Genomic DNA, 20,563 nt, shown 5'->3' on the forward strand with positions numbered 1-20,563 from the left:
AGTTTAGTGCTTTTTATACAATAAGAAATTCTTCGATGTCCTACCTCACTTCTAATCATTAATTAGTCAACATTTATTTTTTGAGGATTTTTCTTGCACTTTGCGGAATAGTGCCAAATTATAGCATCGGAAAATTTGGAGCATTAACACCAAGGACGGAAGGGATGTCTCTCGAGTTATGGATCAACTTGACTACTTTGCCTTGTAGGAAAGGTGTAGTAGTTTGTGAGATTGTATTTCAAATTATGCATAAGAAATGGTAGTGTTGTATCAATGGCATGCCAATTGTAAGCTCAGTTGGAAGTAATCAGCCTTTGGTTTAGGATATTTAGAACTTTCTCAGTGATGAAAGACTGGTTGTGACTTGGTCTGGGAATCCACAGCTCTTGAAAGAGACCGTCGGACGGGCGAGAGTTGCTTCTCCCTCAGACTTTCTCAATTTCCCATGGATTGTCTTTACTACTCTTATAATAGCTTATTAAATTACCGAAAAGTAATATAAAATTAAGTATCAAGTTTAACTCTTTCAATAAAAAATTAACTCTGATCAAAACCCATTTATCATCGCCCACGTGTCTATTAGACCCATAAAGAGATATGATAATACAAGAATCATATGGCCATCCGCGATAGACAGAATGAGAGTCAAAGATCACACAGAACGGACGGCTTAAATCTCACTGCCCTTCGCCTTTACCACCTATCAGAGCTCACCAAAGCCCCCCGAATTCACTGAGGGGCGCCAAAAACCCTCCCAAAATTTCATTAAAAAACAAACACAAAAAAATAAAAATAAAATAAAAAATAAAATAAAACCCCTAAGACCAGAACCCAAAGCAGTCAGGCTAATATAGAGATAAAATCAACTGAAATCTCTTAACAATAGAGTTGAAGTCGAAATCAAAGAGAACTTGGTTTTGGTTTTGTTTTTCCCCCTTATTTCTGCGAGTGTACAGTTGAATTTTGAAATCGAAAAGAGAAATAAAAATGCAGAGTACGGAGCTGCAGAACACTGTGAAAGAAGCCCTAAATGCACTGTATCATTACCCCGACGATGCGGTGCGTATGCAAGCCGATCGATGGTTGCAAGATTTTCAACGCACAATCGACGCTTGGCAGGTATTCTCTTCTTTGAGTTTTTTTAGTTCGATTTGTGCTAATAAGACCGTGATCGGATATGATTATTTCCGTATATTTTAGAAATTTTAGTTTTTTTATTGGTAGAGCTTCAGCCAAAATCCAAATGTTGAGCCTCAGGATTATTGGGAGATTAGTTATTGGTATAGTGCTGTGATTTATTGCGTTGTCTGGTTGAGTAAATTGTGATAATTGGAAGGAATTGGTAGTATTTGAGTTTTAAAAAAAAAGTTTTTATTGAGAATATTAATTTTTAAACTGTGAAAAGATTACGCTGCTTAAGTTCCATAGAAAACATATTCAAATAGGGAAGTGGAATTATTTGCATTTCGTACTTGTCTTCAATGTTGCTAAGACCCTAGGCTCTATAACCATTATATTATCTTTGGGACAAGGCAAAAAATGAAAAAAAAAAGAAGAAGAGAGATTATCTGAGGGAAGTAAGACACAATATACATATTTTTATACATTAATATATGTTCGTGTAATAAGCTTAAGATATATAATTCTAATAATAAACTCTAACGAGTGATGCAATGTATCAAAACACTAGGCATGCATCTTCTAGGCATGCATCTTCTCATCAGTTGTGCCTTGCCTGAAAGTTTGAGGTGATTTTGTTGTTTGGCACTCAGGTGCAACAATTTAACAACATTGGTTGTTCAATAATCAAAATGTAACATAAACATAGAATGAGAACAAAAAAGTAAGCTGAAACAAATATTTGAAAATCAAATGCACATTTCTATGTGATAGATTAAGAAAAGTTGTTGTTAGTGTTTCACATTGAATAGGATTATAACGTGTAACTTACCTAGTCTTATGAACTGTTATTACCAGCTTAGGTTGCTTCGACTCTTCATTTTTTTTGAAGTACCTGCGTCTGACACTCTGTTTAGCACATGGATTTGAGGATATGACCTCCAAACATGGAATAACTTGGAAAAATCTGACCATACTTGCGTAGGATGTATACCTGTATTCAAAACTCACACGTAAGTTCAAGTAACATAATTAGCAGCCATTTACTGGCTAATCATTGCATTCTCTTGCTGTTTTGAACTTCTTTAGAGCATGCCTTGGCCACCCTCTTGCTGCTACTAGGTTCTATGCTTGCTTTTAGCCTTTTTATTAAGCTCATTTGGCAAGGGGATGAACTTGTTGTAGCATCTTCATTATCATTCAAAATTTTTCCTTGAAGGTCAACTTGGTTATAAGTGTGCCTTTTTGTTTGTTTTTAGCACATATTGCTATTTTTGCATGATCCAAGATGCTAGAGGAAGGACAAGCAAAGGATTCACATGAGACTTAATTGGAGACTACATTACTTGGACTTAGGTGTAAGTGTCAAATATGTTATGTGTTTGACACTGACACTTTCAATTATTTTCATGTTTTTCCATGTATTTGGTGGATCCTTGGAGGGTCATGTCCCCATACTTGTGCCTATATGTGTTAGATGTGGTCGAACATGAGTAACTCGAGAAAATGAAGACTTAGAGTAACACAGTCTAGAGATTATCTGATGTATTAAATTTTAGGCTCATATACTAGAAAGTTTTTGTTTATTTCTCTATACAATTCATAATTCTTAGAAATTGTCAAATTAAAATGTTTTTGGCTATTAGTTAGAATAAGCAAGCAACAACTATCCCTTTCTTTTATGTTGGGTTGATACATGGATCATATTGTAGGCATCATTGTGCTCTATTTAGATCCATATCTCAAGCAGGACCAGTAGACTAGCTACAAGAGCCTTTATGATAGCTTCCACTTTGATAGGGCGGAACATGTACAACAAATATTCAACCTAGAAGCCTTTTTTTTTTTTTTTTTTGCAAATGCATGGATTTTTATCAAGTAATAATTACAAAGGAGTTGCTTCTAAAAGGAAGTATTCTAAGGATCAAATTCATGGGATGGATGTGAAGGGCTAAATGCAAAGAATGATCCTAGCATTATTAGACACAACTAATCATCGGAACTAGACACAATTGCATCTCTATCCTAATGATTGATCAACAATTAATAGAAGGTAAAACTAGGTTAGCAATCTAAGTAATTCCCTTGAAGAAATCGAGTGTGGATGGATTTAGACTTGTGAATCCTCCTATTTATCTATCTCATGGACATGTAATCTTACCTTGGATTTAATTAGCAATTTTTGCTATTCTCAAGCTTTTAAATGCACCTAAATGCTCCCTTGATACTCCTAGTCTCATTGCTAGATAAATTGGGAAGTCTCACACCTTTACCGGACTATCCTAAGGTAATTAAGTACAACTCTCATGGAATTCCCCACTAAAGGCAATTCTTACTTGTTCCTTAGCATTGTTAACTCTCTTGATATTAACAATTGGGATTTTTAGCTATTCGATATATCTTAAGCTAGCTCTTGCTTGCTCTAGAGCCGCATCAATCGCCAGAGTCCTAGATCGCTCGAAGGAATTATCATTATCCACACTTTCCTCTATCAACCTATCATTAGGTGCCTTGGGCTCATGGCTTAGGTTCAACTTCACATAGAGCTTCTAAGAACTTTTTCACCATTTCGAACAATTGCTTACTTGCTTTTCTATAGATTGATAGACTCCTTCCTATTGAATCAACTTCTCATGCTCTTCAATTCATTTTTGAACAGCATCCATTCTCAAATCTTGTTCTACCTTAAGCCTAGGATCTATTGATGTTGAGGGTTTTGAACTAGGGTGGGAGGCTGCTATATTTGCTTTGTGAGACTCTATAGTGTTGTTCCTAGGAGGTTTTGATTTGGTGCTTCTCGTGGACTTATGGTGCTTGGGTGTTCCAAGAAGAACCAACTTCTCCAGATCACAAGCGTGAAATCGGATTAATTGGGGGGGGGGGGATGTTAATCGATTAATCCACATTAAGTCCAATAGCCAAAATATTGTGAAGATAAAATTCAAGAATCAATCAAGAATTCATAATAAGATTCATCATGAATCTGAAACCTAGTAAATTAGTTCAACACTCTTCCATAAGTAATCCTAGATCTAAGCAGCAACATCAATCCAATCAATCCAATCAAATCTAGATAAAAGGAAAAGGAAAATAAATGCTCAATTCTCCAAGCTAATCTTCAAATTTGATCATCTTCAAAGCTTGATCTAGCATCTTCCTAGAAGAGAACTCCAAATTCTTCAAAAGAGTGGAGTGGCCATTCTGGATCTAATCTCTCACTAATTACTAGTAATTAAACCTAATTCTAATCTAAAAATATGTAATTAAGCTTCTGTTGGTCTCTAGTAGTCTGAAAGTTTGTTTCGTGTTGCTTGTTTTGCAATTTTTCTTTTCTTTTCATCTAAGTGTGTGTGTATCTCATTTTAACCTTGTCTGAAAGTTTGTTTCGTGTTGCTTGTTTTGCAATTTTTCTTTTCTTTTCATCTAAGTGTGCGTGTATCTCATTTTAACCTTCTTTTTCTTCTTAGGTTGCTGATAATTTGCTTCATGATGCCACTAGCAATCCAGAGACTTTAATATTTTGTTCGCAGACACTTAGAAGCAAGGTAACTTCAACATGCATTTATTTGCTCAATGTTCATGATAAAAAATGTTTTACTTTTTGTGGTGCATTTGTTTGATAGGTACAACGTGATTTTGAAGAATTACCATCTGAAGCTTTTCGCCAATTAAGGGATTCCTTAAATGTGAGTTGGATCATGTATATTTTTTACCACTGAAGAAACCTAGATTCGAACATCATATCAACTGCTGACAAAATCCAACTTATGAAAGTATATGTATACTTTTATCCTTTTCCGAGAAAGGAATCATTTTAGTGTTGCACCCACTTTCATAGTTTTGAAGTATATGAATGGGATCATTAAACTTGTATGGTTCATTTGTTTTATTAACCTTTTAAATCTGCTCTATCTCTATCTTGCTACAGCTGTAAATTCATATATAAGTTGCTGTTCTGTTTGTTATGTGCACGCACATATAAATGCATTCTCCTATTGGTAATGCTAAGCAACACCTTTATAGAGATCTTATTGGACTGATATTTCAAATGCAGAACTTGTTGAAAAAGTTCCATAAAGGGCCTGCTATTGTCCGGACTCAGGTACTATACACTCATAACCTATAATTTGGCTAAACATGAAACGCTTTGGCTCATTTATTTTGCTTTGTAGATTAGCATTGCAGTTGCTGCTTTGGCTGTACATGTTCCTGCAGAAGACTGGGGAGATGGTGGCATTGTCAATTGGCTTCGAGATGGGATGAACGCTCATCCAGAGTATATTCCAGGTTTTTTGGAGCTACTTACTGTCTTACCTGAGGTATGTATAAATTTTTGACTTAAGTTATCTAGTTTGGATCATTTGAATGCTTTATAGCTTGGCATATCCGTCTGATTTCACTTTTAGCTATAGTTTATTTGACATTCTGAACTGGTAGTTGCTAATTAGTTGATTCTTTTTTTTTTTCTGGTACATACCTTCTAAATAACCGCTCTGAAGTTATTAGTGGTCTAATTAGTCTATGACCGGAGAAAGCTGTCATCCTTTTTGAACATTCTCTTGATGCCTTAGTGTTGGAGAGAACTTCAAACAGTTTATAAACATTTCCTAACATGTAAATTGTATTAAAAAAGTGTTTGGACAAACTAGTTTAATGTGGCTGCATTTTGTCTATGGCATTGATTACTGTTTTTTGCTTATAACCAGGAAGCTTTCAACTACAAGATAGCTGCTCGTCCTGAACGACGCCGTCAATTTGAGAAAGAGCTAACTTCTCAAATGGAAATTGCTCTTAACATACTGACAGCTTGTTTAAGTATAAGTGAATTGAAAGAGGAGGTAGGAGCTTTTCTTATTCTGTTACTTCTATGTTGTAGTTTAATTTAGTATCTATGTGATGAATTAAGAATGAAGGGGAAAGTTGGAAGCAAACGAACTCACAACAACTACAGAAGTGTTATAAAAATAAAGAAATGTCTAAACAGAGAGCCAAGATCAACCAGTAACCTTTTGTGCTAAAGGAATATGAACTTAATTGTCACATAGTTCTCCCTATTCCCACTTGCCTGCCACATTGATTTCACATACTTAATTGTCACTTAATTGTTGTCAACTTACTCAGTTTCTATTAATGAAATATATAAATAATTCCTGGGAAAAAATTCAACTAAACAAGGCTTCTAGAATTCAAGACATTTAAGACTAAGTATTAATTATTCTCTTTGATTTTGCATATTGTAGTGTAATTGTTTCATAAACTTGCTTGCGTTAAGTTACGTATTGCTTGGCATGCATGTGAAACCTATAGTGAAGGTAATGGGTGTCAAGGTGAAACAAGGTTGTTAGTTTTAAAATTTAATCTTAGGGTGTTTTGGTTTGTTGAAAATGACTTCAGGAAAATATTTTCCATGTGTTTGTTTCTCAAGAAAATAGCTAGGCCAGTAGAAAATAAGTTATGTTTTCAGTCTCTCCCCTTTGAAAAGGGGAAGGCAATTTTTGTAAAAAAGCTGACTCCAAGTTGTTCGACTTGAATAGAAACATGATTATTTAGATCAAGGCATAATTTCACTTAAGCCTATTATTATATATTTTTAAAAAAATGGATATTATTTATTATTTTAATAACATATTGAAGCTTTATCAATATTTTAAATATAAAATCTTTAATATTTTAATAGCATTAATATTAATAGAAAATATTATTTTAGTAATAATTTTAATATTTTAAATGTTTATATAATTTATGTTTTAATAACAAATAGTATTGTTTTAAGTACTCAATATTAAATATAATATTTTAGAATTAAATATTATTATTAAAATATTACTATTTGAAAAGGCTAGTTTGCATACTTGTCCGGTGCGCAGGCTTATTGTATTTATCTATTACAATATATTATATTGTTTCTTTAAAATATATTTAAAAAATTGTAATGCTTGAAAAATAATATATTTAAAAATTAAATTATAAAATTAAATCACCATTTTCAAAATCATTTATTTCAACTTCTTTATAATTTAATATAAATGAATCAGTACATAATAGTCCTTATGATATATGTTGTATGTGAATTGCTTAAAAAAAGTAAACATGTAAAATATTAATAAATAACCAATTATATGACACATAAATTAGTTTGTAAAAAAAAAAAATTTAAAGTAAGGAATTTGTAAAAATTAAAACCTAAATCATAAGGACCTAGTATAAAAGTCAAAATTGAACTTAGTTATTAAATCGAATAAATTAAGATTTCAACTTAGAGATTAAAATGAAAAAAAATGAAAATTGCGTAGGACTAAAAATAAAATTGAACTAAATAGAGTTAAAATCTATTTAAATCATGTAATATTTTAAAATGGAATTGTAAAAGAAGATAATTGAAAATGAGCTTATCATCTAATATTCCCAAATTATAAAGGAACGAATAAAAAAAATCATGATTACAAAAACTGGACCCACATAATTTCATAATAATAGGTGCTGATGTGTCAACCATAGAGTGTTGTCACTTGTCAAAAAATGGTTTAATTTCATAATAATATGGTTCAATGATAAGCCAAATGCAAATTCATAGCTGGTATGTTCTATAGGAAATAAAGGCGGCTTTTCTGTTCAAAAGTTTATTGTTCAAAAGACAAGGGTTATTGTAGAGTTTTCCAATGTGGAGTTTAAGTTGCATTTGTCATTATAAACCTAATCCTGCTACTAGGAGGTAGAGAAAGAAACACCTCTTGTCATGTTGCCTCTTTTCCTGTCGCTTATTGTGTGATCTATTGTGATATGATAAATATACATTTTTTCTTTTTTTTTTCCCTTAAAAAAGTTAATTTTTTGAAATTGGGGGTTGGGGGGGTGGGGTGGGGGAGACTTATGCATGTAATATTGAAAATAGGAAGAAGATATCTTCTAGCTTGTTAACTAGTTAATAGATGTCTTGTCAATTAAATTTTCATTAAGGTTCTCAATAAGAAAGAAGATTTAATTAAGATTGATGATTTTTACACATTATATATTTGCTTAGGAATGTTGATTAAGTAGCTTCTTATGTTATTTCATCATGATTGATTTATCAGGTTCTTGAGGCATTTGCTTCTTGGCTTCGGCTAAAGCATGGGTATGTATGTTCTATTGTACCTTTTATTTATGGACAAATACTATGTTCCTGTTTTTGTTTCAATAGGGGATTAGTTTGGTTGATTTTTATGCTTTTAATTTGGAGTGATACCTTGTTTATTTTCTTCTATTGAAAGTGGGATCTATTTAAGATTTTAGTATTTCTGGATTTGTTTGTGTAAATGGACTGGTGCATAGGTATAGATGTTTTTGTTATGAGATTTTTGTATGACTATGCAAAAGCAATTGTTGGAAGATTAAGGATTTTTCTGATTCTATTCACCTCATTAAAAGCATCTTGAGTAAAACCTGATCTTTTATAAGTTGGATCATTGTTACAATCAGCAGGAGGGTTTTTCTGTTGTGATATGGTTTGTAACTGGCATGCCCTCTAAAAGTTTTCTGATATAACTCCAAGATGATAGATTTTATTTCTTTATTGCATTAAGCCTCTATTGGGAGAATATATGGACTCTGTTCCCTGGGAATGGGTTGTATTGGTGGGTGATGTAAGTTGGTGCATGGTTAGTGTGGGTGGATGGGGATTTTACTGGTTAAATTAGCTGTGCTAGCAGCTAAGTTATTCCAGTGTTTGATTGCTTAAACGTATTCCACTTTTTGAGTCTATCCAGAAATTAATTAATAGATAATGTCTTTGACTTCCTCCGTTTCTATTATCTTGAGGGTGATAATCATATGATAGTTCTCCTTGCTCATTTGAATTTACAGTCTTTCATGGGTTGATTTCCACATCTGTTGGTTTCAGGATCCCTGGTTCTGTACTTGCAACTCACCCATTGGTCCTAACGGCTCTTTCAAGTTTGAATTGTGATATACTTTCTGAGGCATCTGTGAATGGTATTGCAGTTTTTGAGAAAATATTCTCAGTCAGTTGCTACTAAAATATTCTGGTAGCTAGATGGGGATATACCCTCATTGGGTTTCATTCATTATTTTCCCTTTTCTTGCAGTTGTTTCTGAATTGATACACTACACAGCATCAGGAAGCTCTGGTGGTGTTTCTGTACAAATGCCATTAATTCAAGTAATTGTCCCTCAAGTTATGAGTCTACAAGCACAACTTAGAGATTCTTCAAAGGTATGACATTAGATTCTTTAAATGTTTCCCACTCCCACTTCGTTGTTTTCCTTCTTGATGGAAAAAATCATGTCATATTGTCGGGCAATGGATCGATTTGGGGATAATAATGGAAAAACTATTAGATTTTGGTTGGTATATTACTGAATATTCAATAACAGTGTAACTTTGTTTCTTATTTGTAAAACATGGCATATGTTGATCTTGGAGACAGCAAATATAATGTATTAGTGTCAATAAGGCAGTGTGTCATTGTTTTTAGAATTCAATCTTCATATTTTCAAACAATTAGAAGTAGATTTATTCCTTAGCTGTGACCTAGAAGGGAGTATGTAGGAGCTGATTCATTCTTTGTTCAAACAATTGGGTGGAATTTGAGATGATTTACTTTATATGTCAACTACAATATTGTATAATTGGGATTATATATCTTATTTATGTCATAGAAGACAGAACAGTGTTTAATGCTATAAAACTTTCCATTGCTAGTGCTTTATATTATGAGGGCGATTTTGAGATGTTTTATTTGTCTTTTTGTGATTCTTTCAAGGGTTTGCCTAGCAGAATTTTCAGACAACTATTTGCTTGTGTATTCTTCATGGGACATCGTTACATATTTGAGGCAGTTACAATATTTGATATTTCATTTCCTAAATTCTACTTTGTGATTTCAGGATGACGAAGATGTGAAAGCCATTGCTCGGTTATTTGCAGATATGGGTGATTCATATGTCGAACTGATTGCAACTGGTACTATATATTTAAATTTCAATAATTGTTGAATGCTTTCACCTCTTAATAATGGATTATTTGAGTTAATGCAAGTTGCAGTTGTTACCATGAACACTGTTGACAATGTTGTGAATTTTCTCTTTACCATTCAATTGATGGATTTACCTTTTCAGGTTCAAATGAAGCCATGATGATAGTGAATGCTTTGCTAGAAGTTGCTTCACTTCCCGAATTTGATATTGCTTCAATGACGTTTAACTTTTGGCACAATCTTCAGGTTATCTTGACAAAAAGGTTAGTTCATGCGGAACTTGTCTAGTTTTATGACTTGTTGATTTTAGATGTGGCAAATGGGCAGGTTTAAATCAGATTTCTTTGGATTAAGCTTATCTCAGGTTGGGATTTGATCATTTTGAGCTTGAATCAATTTGGGTTTGGTTATTTTTAAATTTGGATTAGCTCGGGCTTAAATATGTTTGGGGTCGGATTTTCTCAGGATTGGGCTTTTGACGTTTTAAGTTCACTTAGATCGGATCGAGTTTGGTCTCAAATTGGTTAGGACAGTCTTTTGGACTCAAGTCTGTTTTGCCAACTCTAATTGATTTGAAATGCTTTTCAATGCCAGGAATTTCGATATTTCATTTGGTGATGAAGCATCCATTGAAGCTGAGAGAAACCGGAGGCTTCAAGTTTTTCGTCAATCGTATGAGTCTCTTGTATCCTTGGTGAGTCTGCCAGTTCACTGTTTTGGGTATTTAGCTATGGTGTTGTCTTTAGTAAAATGTCAAAACTCTTTTAGTGAATATTGTATTTAATGGTGAATGGTGTCCTAAGGGTGATTAGGCCCTTGTTTTCCCAGGGTGCTAGATGCTAAAAAATGCTTGCTCAAGTGAAGCAAGGTGTTACCACCTGCAAAGTCATTGTAGTACAAAAACAAAGGTCTCTATTTAAGAATATAGACTATTGGCACTGTATTCTTTATTTTTATTTTCTAAATGTTTTAGTACAAAAATACATGGGTATGCTTATTTTTTTCAGATCATAAAGTTAGGGACAGCTTTTCATGAAGTTAAGGGAAAGAAGAGAAGAGTAATTAAACAAATTAGTCAGCTCACTTAGCTGAGGATAAAACAAGTTGTATACCTTTTCTAGAAATGTTCTGGATAATGAAAGCAACCAACTTAAGATGTCTTTGCCTTTTTTGTGGAAAACCTAGTCCGAAAGAAAGATGGCAATGCCATCTCCAACAAATAGACGCTATTAATCATTTTTATGCTTGTAGAAAGTCCCTGTGTTTTCCTTTTTTAAAATTAAAAAGATAAGTAAAAGGTGTGCCCTGGGAATCAATTGGAAGTGCCTGAATATAGTTGCCTACCTGGTATCTGAAGAGGTGCTTTTTTCTCTGGTACCTTACCTTAGTGTCTAGTTGAATGCCTGACTACTTTGGTTTCACCTATGGAACATCAATAAGTCTGCAGAAGCTTGATCCCTACTTCTCTGTTAGCCAGAAACTCATATGGTATCTGTCTAATTACCAGATCATTCTTTAAATTAATGTATGAGATAATTACCATAAGAATTTGTAGATTGTAATATTTATTCCTTTGTTATTGTTCTTCTGACGGGAAGTTGTGGGTATTTTGAGGGAAAAGGCTGCCTGCTGTCAATTGCTACTATCTTCAGTGTTCTATTTTTTAACAAAAATATTAATGTTTGTGTTCAATATTTTATGAAAATCAATGTTTGATATGAGGTATAGTACATATATATTTTTTCTGAAAGGAAACAATAGCCCAAAATCATTTTGGCAGCTGAAGTTTAACTGATTGCAAAAGAATGAAAATCATGTTCAAGGTTTAAAAGAGTATTTCTATTGGCTAAGACTTTGGAGTGTCGTTTTTCTTTACAGGTGAGCTCCCGAGTTCAATATCCCGATGACTATCAAAATCTTTCATATGAGGATCTCAAGGAGTTCAAACAGACTAGATATGGTAATAATTGGCTATTTTCATGTTGGCTATTATCTTTTCTCTTGTGAAAAAAATTAGTAAATGGTAGATCATGTGCATCTTTCTGATTAAAGAGTGAGTTCTCCAGCCGCTATGTTTTATTTATTTCTTTTGTTTATTGTAGATCATAAGCATGTTTCCAATTAGATAACATGAAGTTTGCTTCTGGACATTTTTTCTCTTATATCTGAATCACTAAGTCCTTATCAAATTGTTAGAGTAGGTGACTTGATAATTCATTTTATCTATACTGATATACTGAAATAATTGTCTCATGTTATTGATCTGGTTGCAATTATCTTTTGTATGTAAAGGTTGTTAGATTAGTTTGTTTTCATTTCTTTTTTTATTTTTAAAGGTATGTTTTGGCTTTGATGAAACCCTGATGGGATTGGTTATTTTGCTAGCTGTTGCGGATGTGTTAACTGATGCAGCATCAGTTTTAGGCGGTGACACAACATTACAAATTCTGTACATGAAGCTTGTAGAGGTATTTATTATTTTCTTTAATTGCAATATAAACTTATTCATAATGTCTGTCTTTTCTTCACGACTGCAGTAGCCCAATAATAGAGGGTTGTAATAGAAAGCTAAATTTCAAAGTTGAAATGGTGCATGGCATTGTCATGCTAAGAATGCTTCTGTGATTCTGGTAACTTTGAGTTAACATTACATCCTCCTCCACTTACTTTCCTTACCTATATCAGTTATGTGGGTGATAAGAAACATCTGTACAGTCATTTTGCTTATCTTGCTACTGGTAATTGTATTCTTAAGTTAATTTGGCATGTTTTCAAATATAATTACTCAGTCCAAAAGGAAAAAGAAAATCTAACCACAAAATTGATGTTGATAAGAATAGGCTTTTTGGATTTTTTTATTTAATATTAGCAATATCAGGGATTTTTTTCTAGGTTCTGTATGGTGCCTGATTACATAGCTTTGGTGAAGTTCCATGGCTTTCTTGTGGCCTGGTCTGGAATTGGATCAATGAATTGCTAGAAAACGTTTTGATAGCTTCCTTTGTTCAGTTACATTCTCATTTTAATGGTTACCTCTCTATTCCATTCCCGCCGAATAGCTATTACATTCTTAATTTATTCCACTACACTGAACTAAATATGCTGTTAGAATTTCTCTATTGCTAAATGATTTTCTTCTCTTTTATATTTTTATTGCCAAGGCTGTATCTAGCTGTAGAAATGAACAGAGTGAATGGCGTCCAGCTGAGGCTGCTTTATTTTGCATTCGAGCTATATCAAATTATGTTTCAGTTGTTGAAGCAAATGTAATGCCTCAGGTATATTTAGATTCCTCTCATGTGCGACTCTCTTTGTTGATACACCACTTTGATATTTTACCTGGGTCTGTTAGCCTGTTCCTTTGGGTCTTAACATTATCTCCCATTTCTATCTTTTTTATATATGCATATACAGTGTTAACAATTAAGTAATGTTCAATGCGATTCTCTTTTATGAGCGAAAAAAAAAAGTGACTCACTTATGAAGAAAATACATATGCATGCAGCCCTAAAAGTTATGTAGTTCTTCTGTTACCATTCTGGAATTAATTCGCAGTCTAAATGAGAAAATTCACAACATGAAAGTTTGTACTTGAGAGTGCTAATTGCGTTGATCTTTGGATTGTACAGTCAGTTTATCTGTTGTTATGTTTTGACACCATATCTATTGTATAACTCATAGGATACACATTCTGTGAATGCTGTTGACTGGTAAGTGTAATTGTTTTATAGGTTATGGATCTGCTTTCAAAACTGCCTCATCAGCCCCAGCTTCTTCAGACGGGTAATCTACCACTTAAATCTGTGTGATATTGTCTACATTTTGTCCCCAGACCGGTGACACGGCCTGCAGGGAGAACATCTCCTGATGCAGCGGATGTGTTCTGAGTCCAATATGCCTGCTCTCAGCTGGCTTTTCTTGGAGAGCCGCTGCTACACAAACTGCAGAGTAGTTTCTTTTACTATTTTTATATTTTGTAGTTTTTTTTATCAGAATTCAATAATCAAAATTTATGTACCTGTAAAAATTCAGTGTGCTTAATCGTTGGAGCATACTCTAAGTGGCTTGACGCTGCACCAAGTGGTTTCTCTAAGTTGCCTTTGGTGATTGATATTCTCATGAGCGGCATGCGTACCTCTGAAGATTCTGCAGCAGCTGCTGCTTTGGCATTTAGGCACATTTGTGATGGTGAAGTGTCTCTCTTTTTAACTATTTTACTGCATTCTTTCTCTCTTTTTAACTATTTTTCTGCATTCTTTCTCTATATGGAATATTATGGTATACATCCCACAACAAGTTGAAGGATGCTTATGCCTGTAATAACATGACTAACTGTTATTGTTGCTTCTTGTTGTACTTAGATGATTTTTTATGTCATTGCTAGTCATCCACTTTCAAAATGTGACAAACAATAGTTGGGCATTGTCGTTGTATCTTCTCTTTTCTTTTTAAAATCATATTAAGTGTGGGAACTAAAATTTGAACTGATTGTTTCATTACTTTTTAACTCTGCTGTGTTTGAGAATCATGAACTCATTTTGTGAGGTTGTATGTAATGGAATACCGCATCCCTCTTGAAAAGAAAAAGGAAGGAAAAGTCAGAAAAGAACAAATTGTGCACAAGAATATTGCTTTCGTCATATACATATGTATATGTACATATATGTATGTATGTTTGGAATCTTCTCAAATATCCTTGAAATTGATAAAATTTTCGTATAGTTAGTTGCCTGAAATAATATGTAGATCGTGAATATATTTTGCTGTACTATTCTGCATTCTGAAATTTAACTTTGCATTCATTTTGTTCATGTTGAATGCAGATTGCCGGAAAAAGCTTTGTGCTTACTGTAAACAGCTTTTCCATATATACTATACAGCAGTTAATGGGGAAGGTAGTTTTAAGGGCTCTGCTGAGGACTCATTGCACTTGGTAGAAGCTTTGAGGTTAGTTTGTTACTCAGCTACTTTAGGGGAGATATGGATTTAATTTCTTAATGGCTGTTAAATTGTTTACGCAGCATGGTTATTACCGAACTTCCACCGGAGCCTGCTAAGGATGCCTTGGAGGAACTGTGCTCATCAGTTGTTACTCCTTTACAGGTTAGTTTGTTTCCCATGGGAGTAATTAGTAATACTTATTTTTTGACAGTTGATCATATTATGATGCATTTCCAGGAAGTTATCAACCAAGGACCAGAAGTTTTAGAGAAGAAACATGCTCGAGAATTAACAGTTTACATAGATCGATTTGCATATGTCTTTCGGTGAGATGAATGTTCACCATCCTTTTTTATTATTGTTTCTGTTAGTTTGTTGAGGTTTTTTCACCGTGCAACTGGAACCAATTCTAGGTATGTGAATCATCCTGGAGCAGTTGCAGATGCAGTTCACAGGCTTTGGCCAATATTCAAAGCCATATTTGATCTGTAAGTATTCCACAACTTCCGAAATAGGTTGTCACTATGTTTAGTGTTGCTAGGTTTCTGATTTTTATCTGATCTGTTTAACTGCTTATGTTGCAGTCGTGCTTGGGACATGCGGACCATGGAGTCTCTTTGCCGTGCCTGCAAATATGCTGTGAGTCTGCTATGCTGTTAAGTACTACTCAGTTAGCTCAGCAAAATGAATTTCTATTAACTGAATTTAGAAGTTTGATTGTCAACAAATGTTCTGCCAAACACATCTTAGATGCAAATTTGGCATCTCCCAATGAAATTCATAATTATATGATTACATTCTCAAGGTATGGTTGTTAAATTACTTTGTTTGATCATGGAACATGGTATGCCTCTACCATTGCGTACTAAACCTAGTGTGTTTTTTTTTAGGTGGACTTGAATCTATGCCATTTGATCTTTTTGTAGTTTTGTTCTCATAAGTTCTTGCTCTACTCTTCTTTCCTTGTATTTTTCATGGATTTGAAAACCTAGCTGTTCCAAATCATAACATGTGCATCTTAAGAGGAAATCTGAGTGGCTCCTGAGAGAAGTTAAATTAATTGTGTAATTACTATCTTGGAGACTAAGTTGATTGGAATCTGCAATCCTTACTCGCAGGGTGGTGCTATTATTATGTTATTAAGGTTTATTCTTAGCTGAGCTGTGGGTTTTGCCTAGTGGCAGATTCACCTTACAGGCTGTGGGATCAAACCAAGCATCTTTGTACTGCTGGGTCTATCCCCTATACTTGGCATAGAAAAACAAGAAAGTGATGAATTTCTTATATGCACTCACTTCTGCCTGAAAATATTCAGCATTACTAGGCAGCAGCAGTGATCTCAAAGTTTTTTTTATTAGGTGAGAACTTCTGGAAGATTTATGGGAATCACAATTGGAGCAATGCTTGAAGAAATTCAGGGCCTGTATCAACAACACCACCAGCCTTGCTTCCTTTATCTCTCTAGTGAAGTTATAAAGGTACAATTTTTTTCTATGTTAATGTTGCTAGTTTAACTTTATTAGAATGCTGAGAAGTCAGTGCACTTGCCCTGCAGATATTTGGCTCTGATCCTTCTTGTGCAAGCTACCTCAAAAATATGATCGAGGCGCTTTTCAAGCACACAACATGTCTTCTCACAAGTATTAAGGTAGGCTTCAGTGAGTGGTATATTTTATGTTCAGTCATCTAAATTTGCAAATATGTCTACTTTTACATATTTTGTTGCCACAGGAGTTCACCAGAAGACCAGACATTGGAGATGATTGTTTTCTGTTGGCATCAAGGTGCATTCGTTATTGTCCTCAATTATTCATTCCTTCTTCCATATTTCCAGCTTTAGTAGATTGCGCGATGATTGGGATCACAGTGCAGCACAGGTATGCCTCTTTTCTTCCCGCTGCCTATATTTTTGCATGAGTTTGTCTGCTGTGCATGCACAATATTTGTTGCTTTGACATCAATTTTCGTGAAGCATCCATGTCCAACAATTGTCTTATGTGTATCTGGACATGGGTATGGGGATATAACCACATAAGGACCCTTTGAATACAAGGGAAACTTAGAAAATAGTGAACATACCCATGTCGATGCATGGCGTCACAACGTTTTTTTGCTCACATTATTAGCCTGTAATCAGAATGTTCTTAAGATACATGCTTACTCCAGTCTGACTTGACTTGAATATCTTTCTTTTTATTCAGCACTTGGATATAGGAGAAGCCTTTGACTTTTGGGCTTCTATATTGACATTTTAAACCTTACTCAACTTTTTTAAACATGAAAGTTTTTTCTTAATGACATCTGTGTGTGTGTGTATGAGGAGTGATTCACTTAATACTGGTTAGTTTTACTTGCTTTTTGTATTTTTTACACAATTTTATATTTGTTTAACACAATCATTTTATTTCATATGTAGATCATGCACCTCAATTTTTGAGTAAATTAAAATTATCTAACTATTTGTTTGATTTAAAATTTTCATTAGTTAAATATGTGTACTCTCTCTCTCTCTATATATACATACACACATATATATATGTATGTAAGGGATCCAGAGATCCAATTACACTAATGTAATACTAAAGAGTTCTACACTTGTATCTAGCCCTTAGATCAAAATTAAATATACTGCTAAGATTAAAACATACTTTTATTTATCTTTCCTTTTTCATTGACAAAGAGAAACTGTCATGTGTAAATATATATGATCAGTATCCTATACACTTGTCAGTAGAAGTTTTTTAATTTTACAAATCCGACATGTGCCCTTGTATTACATTTAGAAAGATAAAAATTAACCGAAAGGGAACTTTAAAAAAAAGATAAAAATAACCAAAATAGACACTTGGTGGTTTCTTAATCTTGCTTGAGAAGTTAAAAAAATCTGCCGCCAGTGGATAGAATAATAATTCATCTATATTGAGAGAGAGAGAGAGAGAAGAAGAAAATTGGTATTGGATGATAAATAGGATTTTCAGATGTTCAAAGAAAGAAAAGAAAAGATTATATTGGTATATCTCAAAATGTAATGATCATTAATTATGATTGAAGGTAATTAATGATATATTATTAAATGTTCTAGAAATTTATCGCTTAATTATATTTTTTTTGCAGAGAGGCCTCCAATTCCATCTTGACCTTCTTGTCTGATATCTTTGATCTTGCAAAGTCTAGCAAGGGAGAACAATTTTTATCCATAAGGGATAGTGTCATTATTCCGCGAGGAGCTACCATTACTAGAATCCTGGTGGCGGCCCTAACTGGAGCACTCCCAAGTTCTCGATTAGAGACGGTAGCTTCTACTGCATATGTTGTATTCTCCATATTTTATGCGCATTGACCTTCATTGATTAATTAGCAGAATAAGTTTAAACCTCTATTGCCTGAAGTAGTATCTTACACGATGAATTTTGTGGGGGCCTTTCACTACTTTAGGTAGCATATGCACTTCTAGCACTAACTCGAGCATATGGGATGCAAGCTCTGGAGTGGGCTAAGGAAAGTGTTTCATTGATTCCATTGGCTGCTGTCAAGGAAGTAGAACGCATAAGATTTTTGCAAGCTTTGTCAGATGCTGCCACCGGAGCTGATGTCAATGTCCTGATGATCCCTGTTGAAGAGTTATCTGATGTTTGTCGTCGTAACCGAACAGTTCAAGAGATTGTGCAAGGAGCGCTAAAGCCACTTGAGTTGAATCTGGTACCTGTACCATAGTGGAAAGAAATAAAGAAATAGTAGTGGAGGGGGCTGTTTTTCTGAGGCCTCATCTTGCTTTAGCAGCCGAATGAATAACTCGATCCGCTATTTGCTGTTTTGATTCATTCTTGATTTTGTATCTATCATCATTGGTCAATTTTCCAACTGTCTTTGAGGTGAGTGTTGGGCATTTATTTGTTTCACAATAGGGAGAGAATGGGCTGTTGTATCTTCTTCTGCTCGAGATATGGGGGGCTCCCAGTCGTCTCGAATGCACTGGCTTTCAATTATTATTTATTTTAATTTTGGGTGAAAAGGCCTTGGTGTTGGTATACAGTGTTGTAAGTTTAGTTTTGTAATGGTTAGAAGGTGACAGACGGATTCTTTTTTCTGCGTTTGCATGTTTCTCTGCATGTTAAGTACACCAGAACGATCTTCTTCGCCATGCATTATTATTGTATCCTTACAACCAATCATTTTATAATCAGCTTTAGATCTGAAACAGTTCTTATATCCAATGATTAAAAAGTCGGACATTCGAAAATCGCCTTGAACCGCTCGGGGGCTTGTACGATTCTCTCATTTTCCTGATTTTTTACCAAAAAATATTGATATTGAAATGAGAAACAATATGAATTGAGGGATCAATTTTTCATTATCTAATTTAGATTAATGTGAAATCGGTTTGCTGGATTAATTTAAAGATAAATTATTATTAGATTGACGTTTACTCTAGGATAGTTAATTATATGTTTTGGATTAATGTTATAAACTAATTGATTAAATTAAGTTAGGTATTATTTGATAAACTAAAAGGTTAAGTGTTGAACATTTTTTAATACAAAAATTTATAGGTGTTAAATTTACATTATAAAACTGTTGTGTTAATAAAAAGTGTAAAATACACCTATTAGAAGTTTTTTTTATCTAACTATGAAAAGTTATAAAGTGGTTGTTTAATTATTGATAAATTTCTTTCTTGATCACCCAACTATCAAGAGTTATAAAATGGTTACATAACTATTGAAATTTTTTTTTATCACTAACAAGCTATCGTGAAAATGAAAACACTTGAAATAGTTGGGTGGCTAAGGCAATCGCTTTGTAACTTTTTATAGTTGAATGATTAAAAAAGAAATTTACTGATAGTTGGGCAATCACAAATGTAGTTTATCCTAATAAAATTAAGTACCACATATAATGTTGTTTGATAATAATAAATCTTAATTTTCAAAAATTACTTATTTCATAATTTTAATATTATGAATATAATAATTTATATTATTTTAGAGATTTTGGATAAAAAAAATAAATGTAATAATTTGAATATTTTACTTTTAACAAAACTAACAAGATAATTTTTTTAATCTTTTCAACTTTAAGTGATAAATAGTTATTTATTTACTTAATTCATTCAACTATTTTTTGTTGAAAATTTTGAATTAAATAAAAAATTATTATGGTTATCAAACTCATAAAAATTAAATGTTAAAAATTTCTTCTCAATGAAAAACAAATTCAATGATTTATCGAATGCCTTTAATTGATTTAGGATATATATCTTAGGATTGCATTGGGTTGTTGGGTATAGTTTAGATATATAATTAAATTAATTTGATGTATAATAATTTGAGTTAGGTCTAAGTTAGATTAAAACTAATTCATTTCTTGTTCAAATAGCAATTTGGTCCTAATTTAATTTTAAAATGAGTAGTTGATTGACAAGCTGTGGGCAGCTCAAGAGGTCCCCAGGTGGGACGACCCTATCCATTTGGGCAATGAAGCTCAATCCATAGTCCACATGGATCATGAACGTCATAATCCGAATGACC

General features: G+C 33.4%; 1 protein-coding gene across 3 annotated transcripts; it reads left to right on the forward strand.

The window, feature by feature from the left end:
- Nucleotides 1-636: 636 nt before the first annotated feature.
- LOC107953448 (transportin MOS14) lies at nt 637-19,120 on the forward strand. 3 transcript variants are annotated; one of them, XM_041097370.1, is made up of 28 exons: nt 651-1,119; nt 1,978-2,132; nt 4,587-4,664; nt 4,743-4,805; nt 5,174-5,221; nt 5,292-5,438; nt 5,826-5,957; nt 8,193-8,233; nt 8,999-9,090; nt 9,204-9,331; nt 10,006-10,081; nt 10,237-10,357; nt 10,689-10,788; nt 11,973-12,054; nt 12,480-12,562; nt 13,256-13,372; nt 13,826-13,877; nt 14,127-14,282; nt 14,918-15,041; nt 15,116-15,197; nt 15,273-15,361; nt 15,449-15,523; nt 15,620-15,674; nt 16,394-16,513; nt 16,591-16,683; nt 16,767-16,912; nt 18,150-18,327; nt 18,471-19,120. In XM_041097370.1, exons 2-28 carry the CDS (start codon nt 2,106-2,108, stop codon nt 18,747-18,749), a joined length of 2,784 nt encoding a protein of 927 aa, XP_040953304.1. In that variant the 5' UTR covers nt 651-1,119; nt 1,978-2,105; the 3' UTR covers nt 18,750-19,120. The 3 variants fall into 3 exon arrangements, with proteins under 3 accessions (XP_016744244.2, XP_040953304.1, XP_040953305.1); XM_016888755.2 differs by lacking the exon at nt 1,978-2,132 and having other exon boundaries at nt 637-1,119; XM_041097371.1 differs by lacking the exons at nt 651-1,119; nt 1,978-2,132; nt 4,587-4,664 and having other exon boundaries at nt 5,297-5,438.
- Nucleotides 19,121-20,563: the final 1,443 nt, after the last annotated feature.

Source organism: Gossypium hirsutum, chromosome D07, assembly GCF_007990345.1.
Source record: "Gossypium hirsutum isolate 1008001.06 chromosome D07, Gossypium_hirsutum_v2.1, whole genome shotgun sequence".
Lineage (NCBI taxonomy): Eukaryota > Viridiplantae > Streptophyta > Magnoliopsida > Malvales > Malvaceae > Gossypium > Gossypium hirsutum.

What these genes read in the sequence shown, in the direction of transcription:
- LOC107953448 (XM_016888755.2), top strand. Translation starts at nt 988, where the DNA reads ATGCAGAGTACGGAGCTGCAGAACACTGTGAAAGAAGCCCTAAATGCA. An exon ending in TTCTGAGGCATCTGTGAATG is followed by an intron (nt 9,091 to 9,203) that starts GTATTGCAGTTT and finishes CTTTTCTTGCAG; the next exon opens with TTGTTTCTGAATTGATACAC. An exon ending in TGTACATGAAGCTTGTAGAG is followed by an intron (nt 12,563 to 13,255) that starts GTATTTATTATT and finishes TTTATTGCCAAG; the next exon opens with GCTGTATCTAGCTGTAGAAA.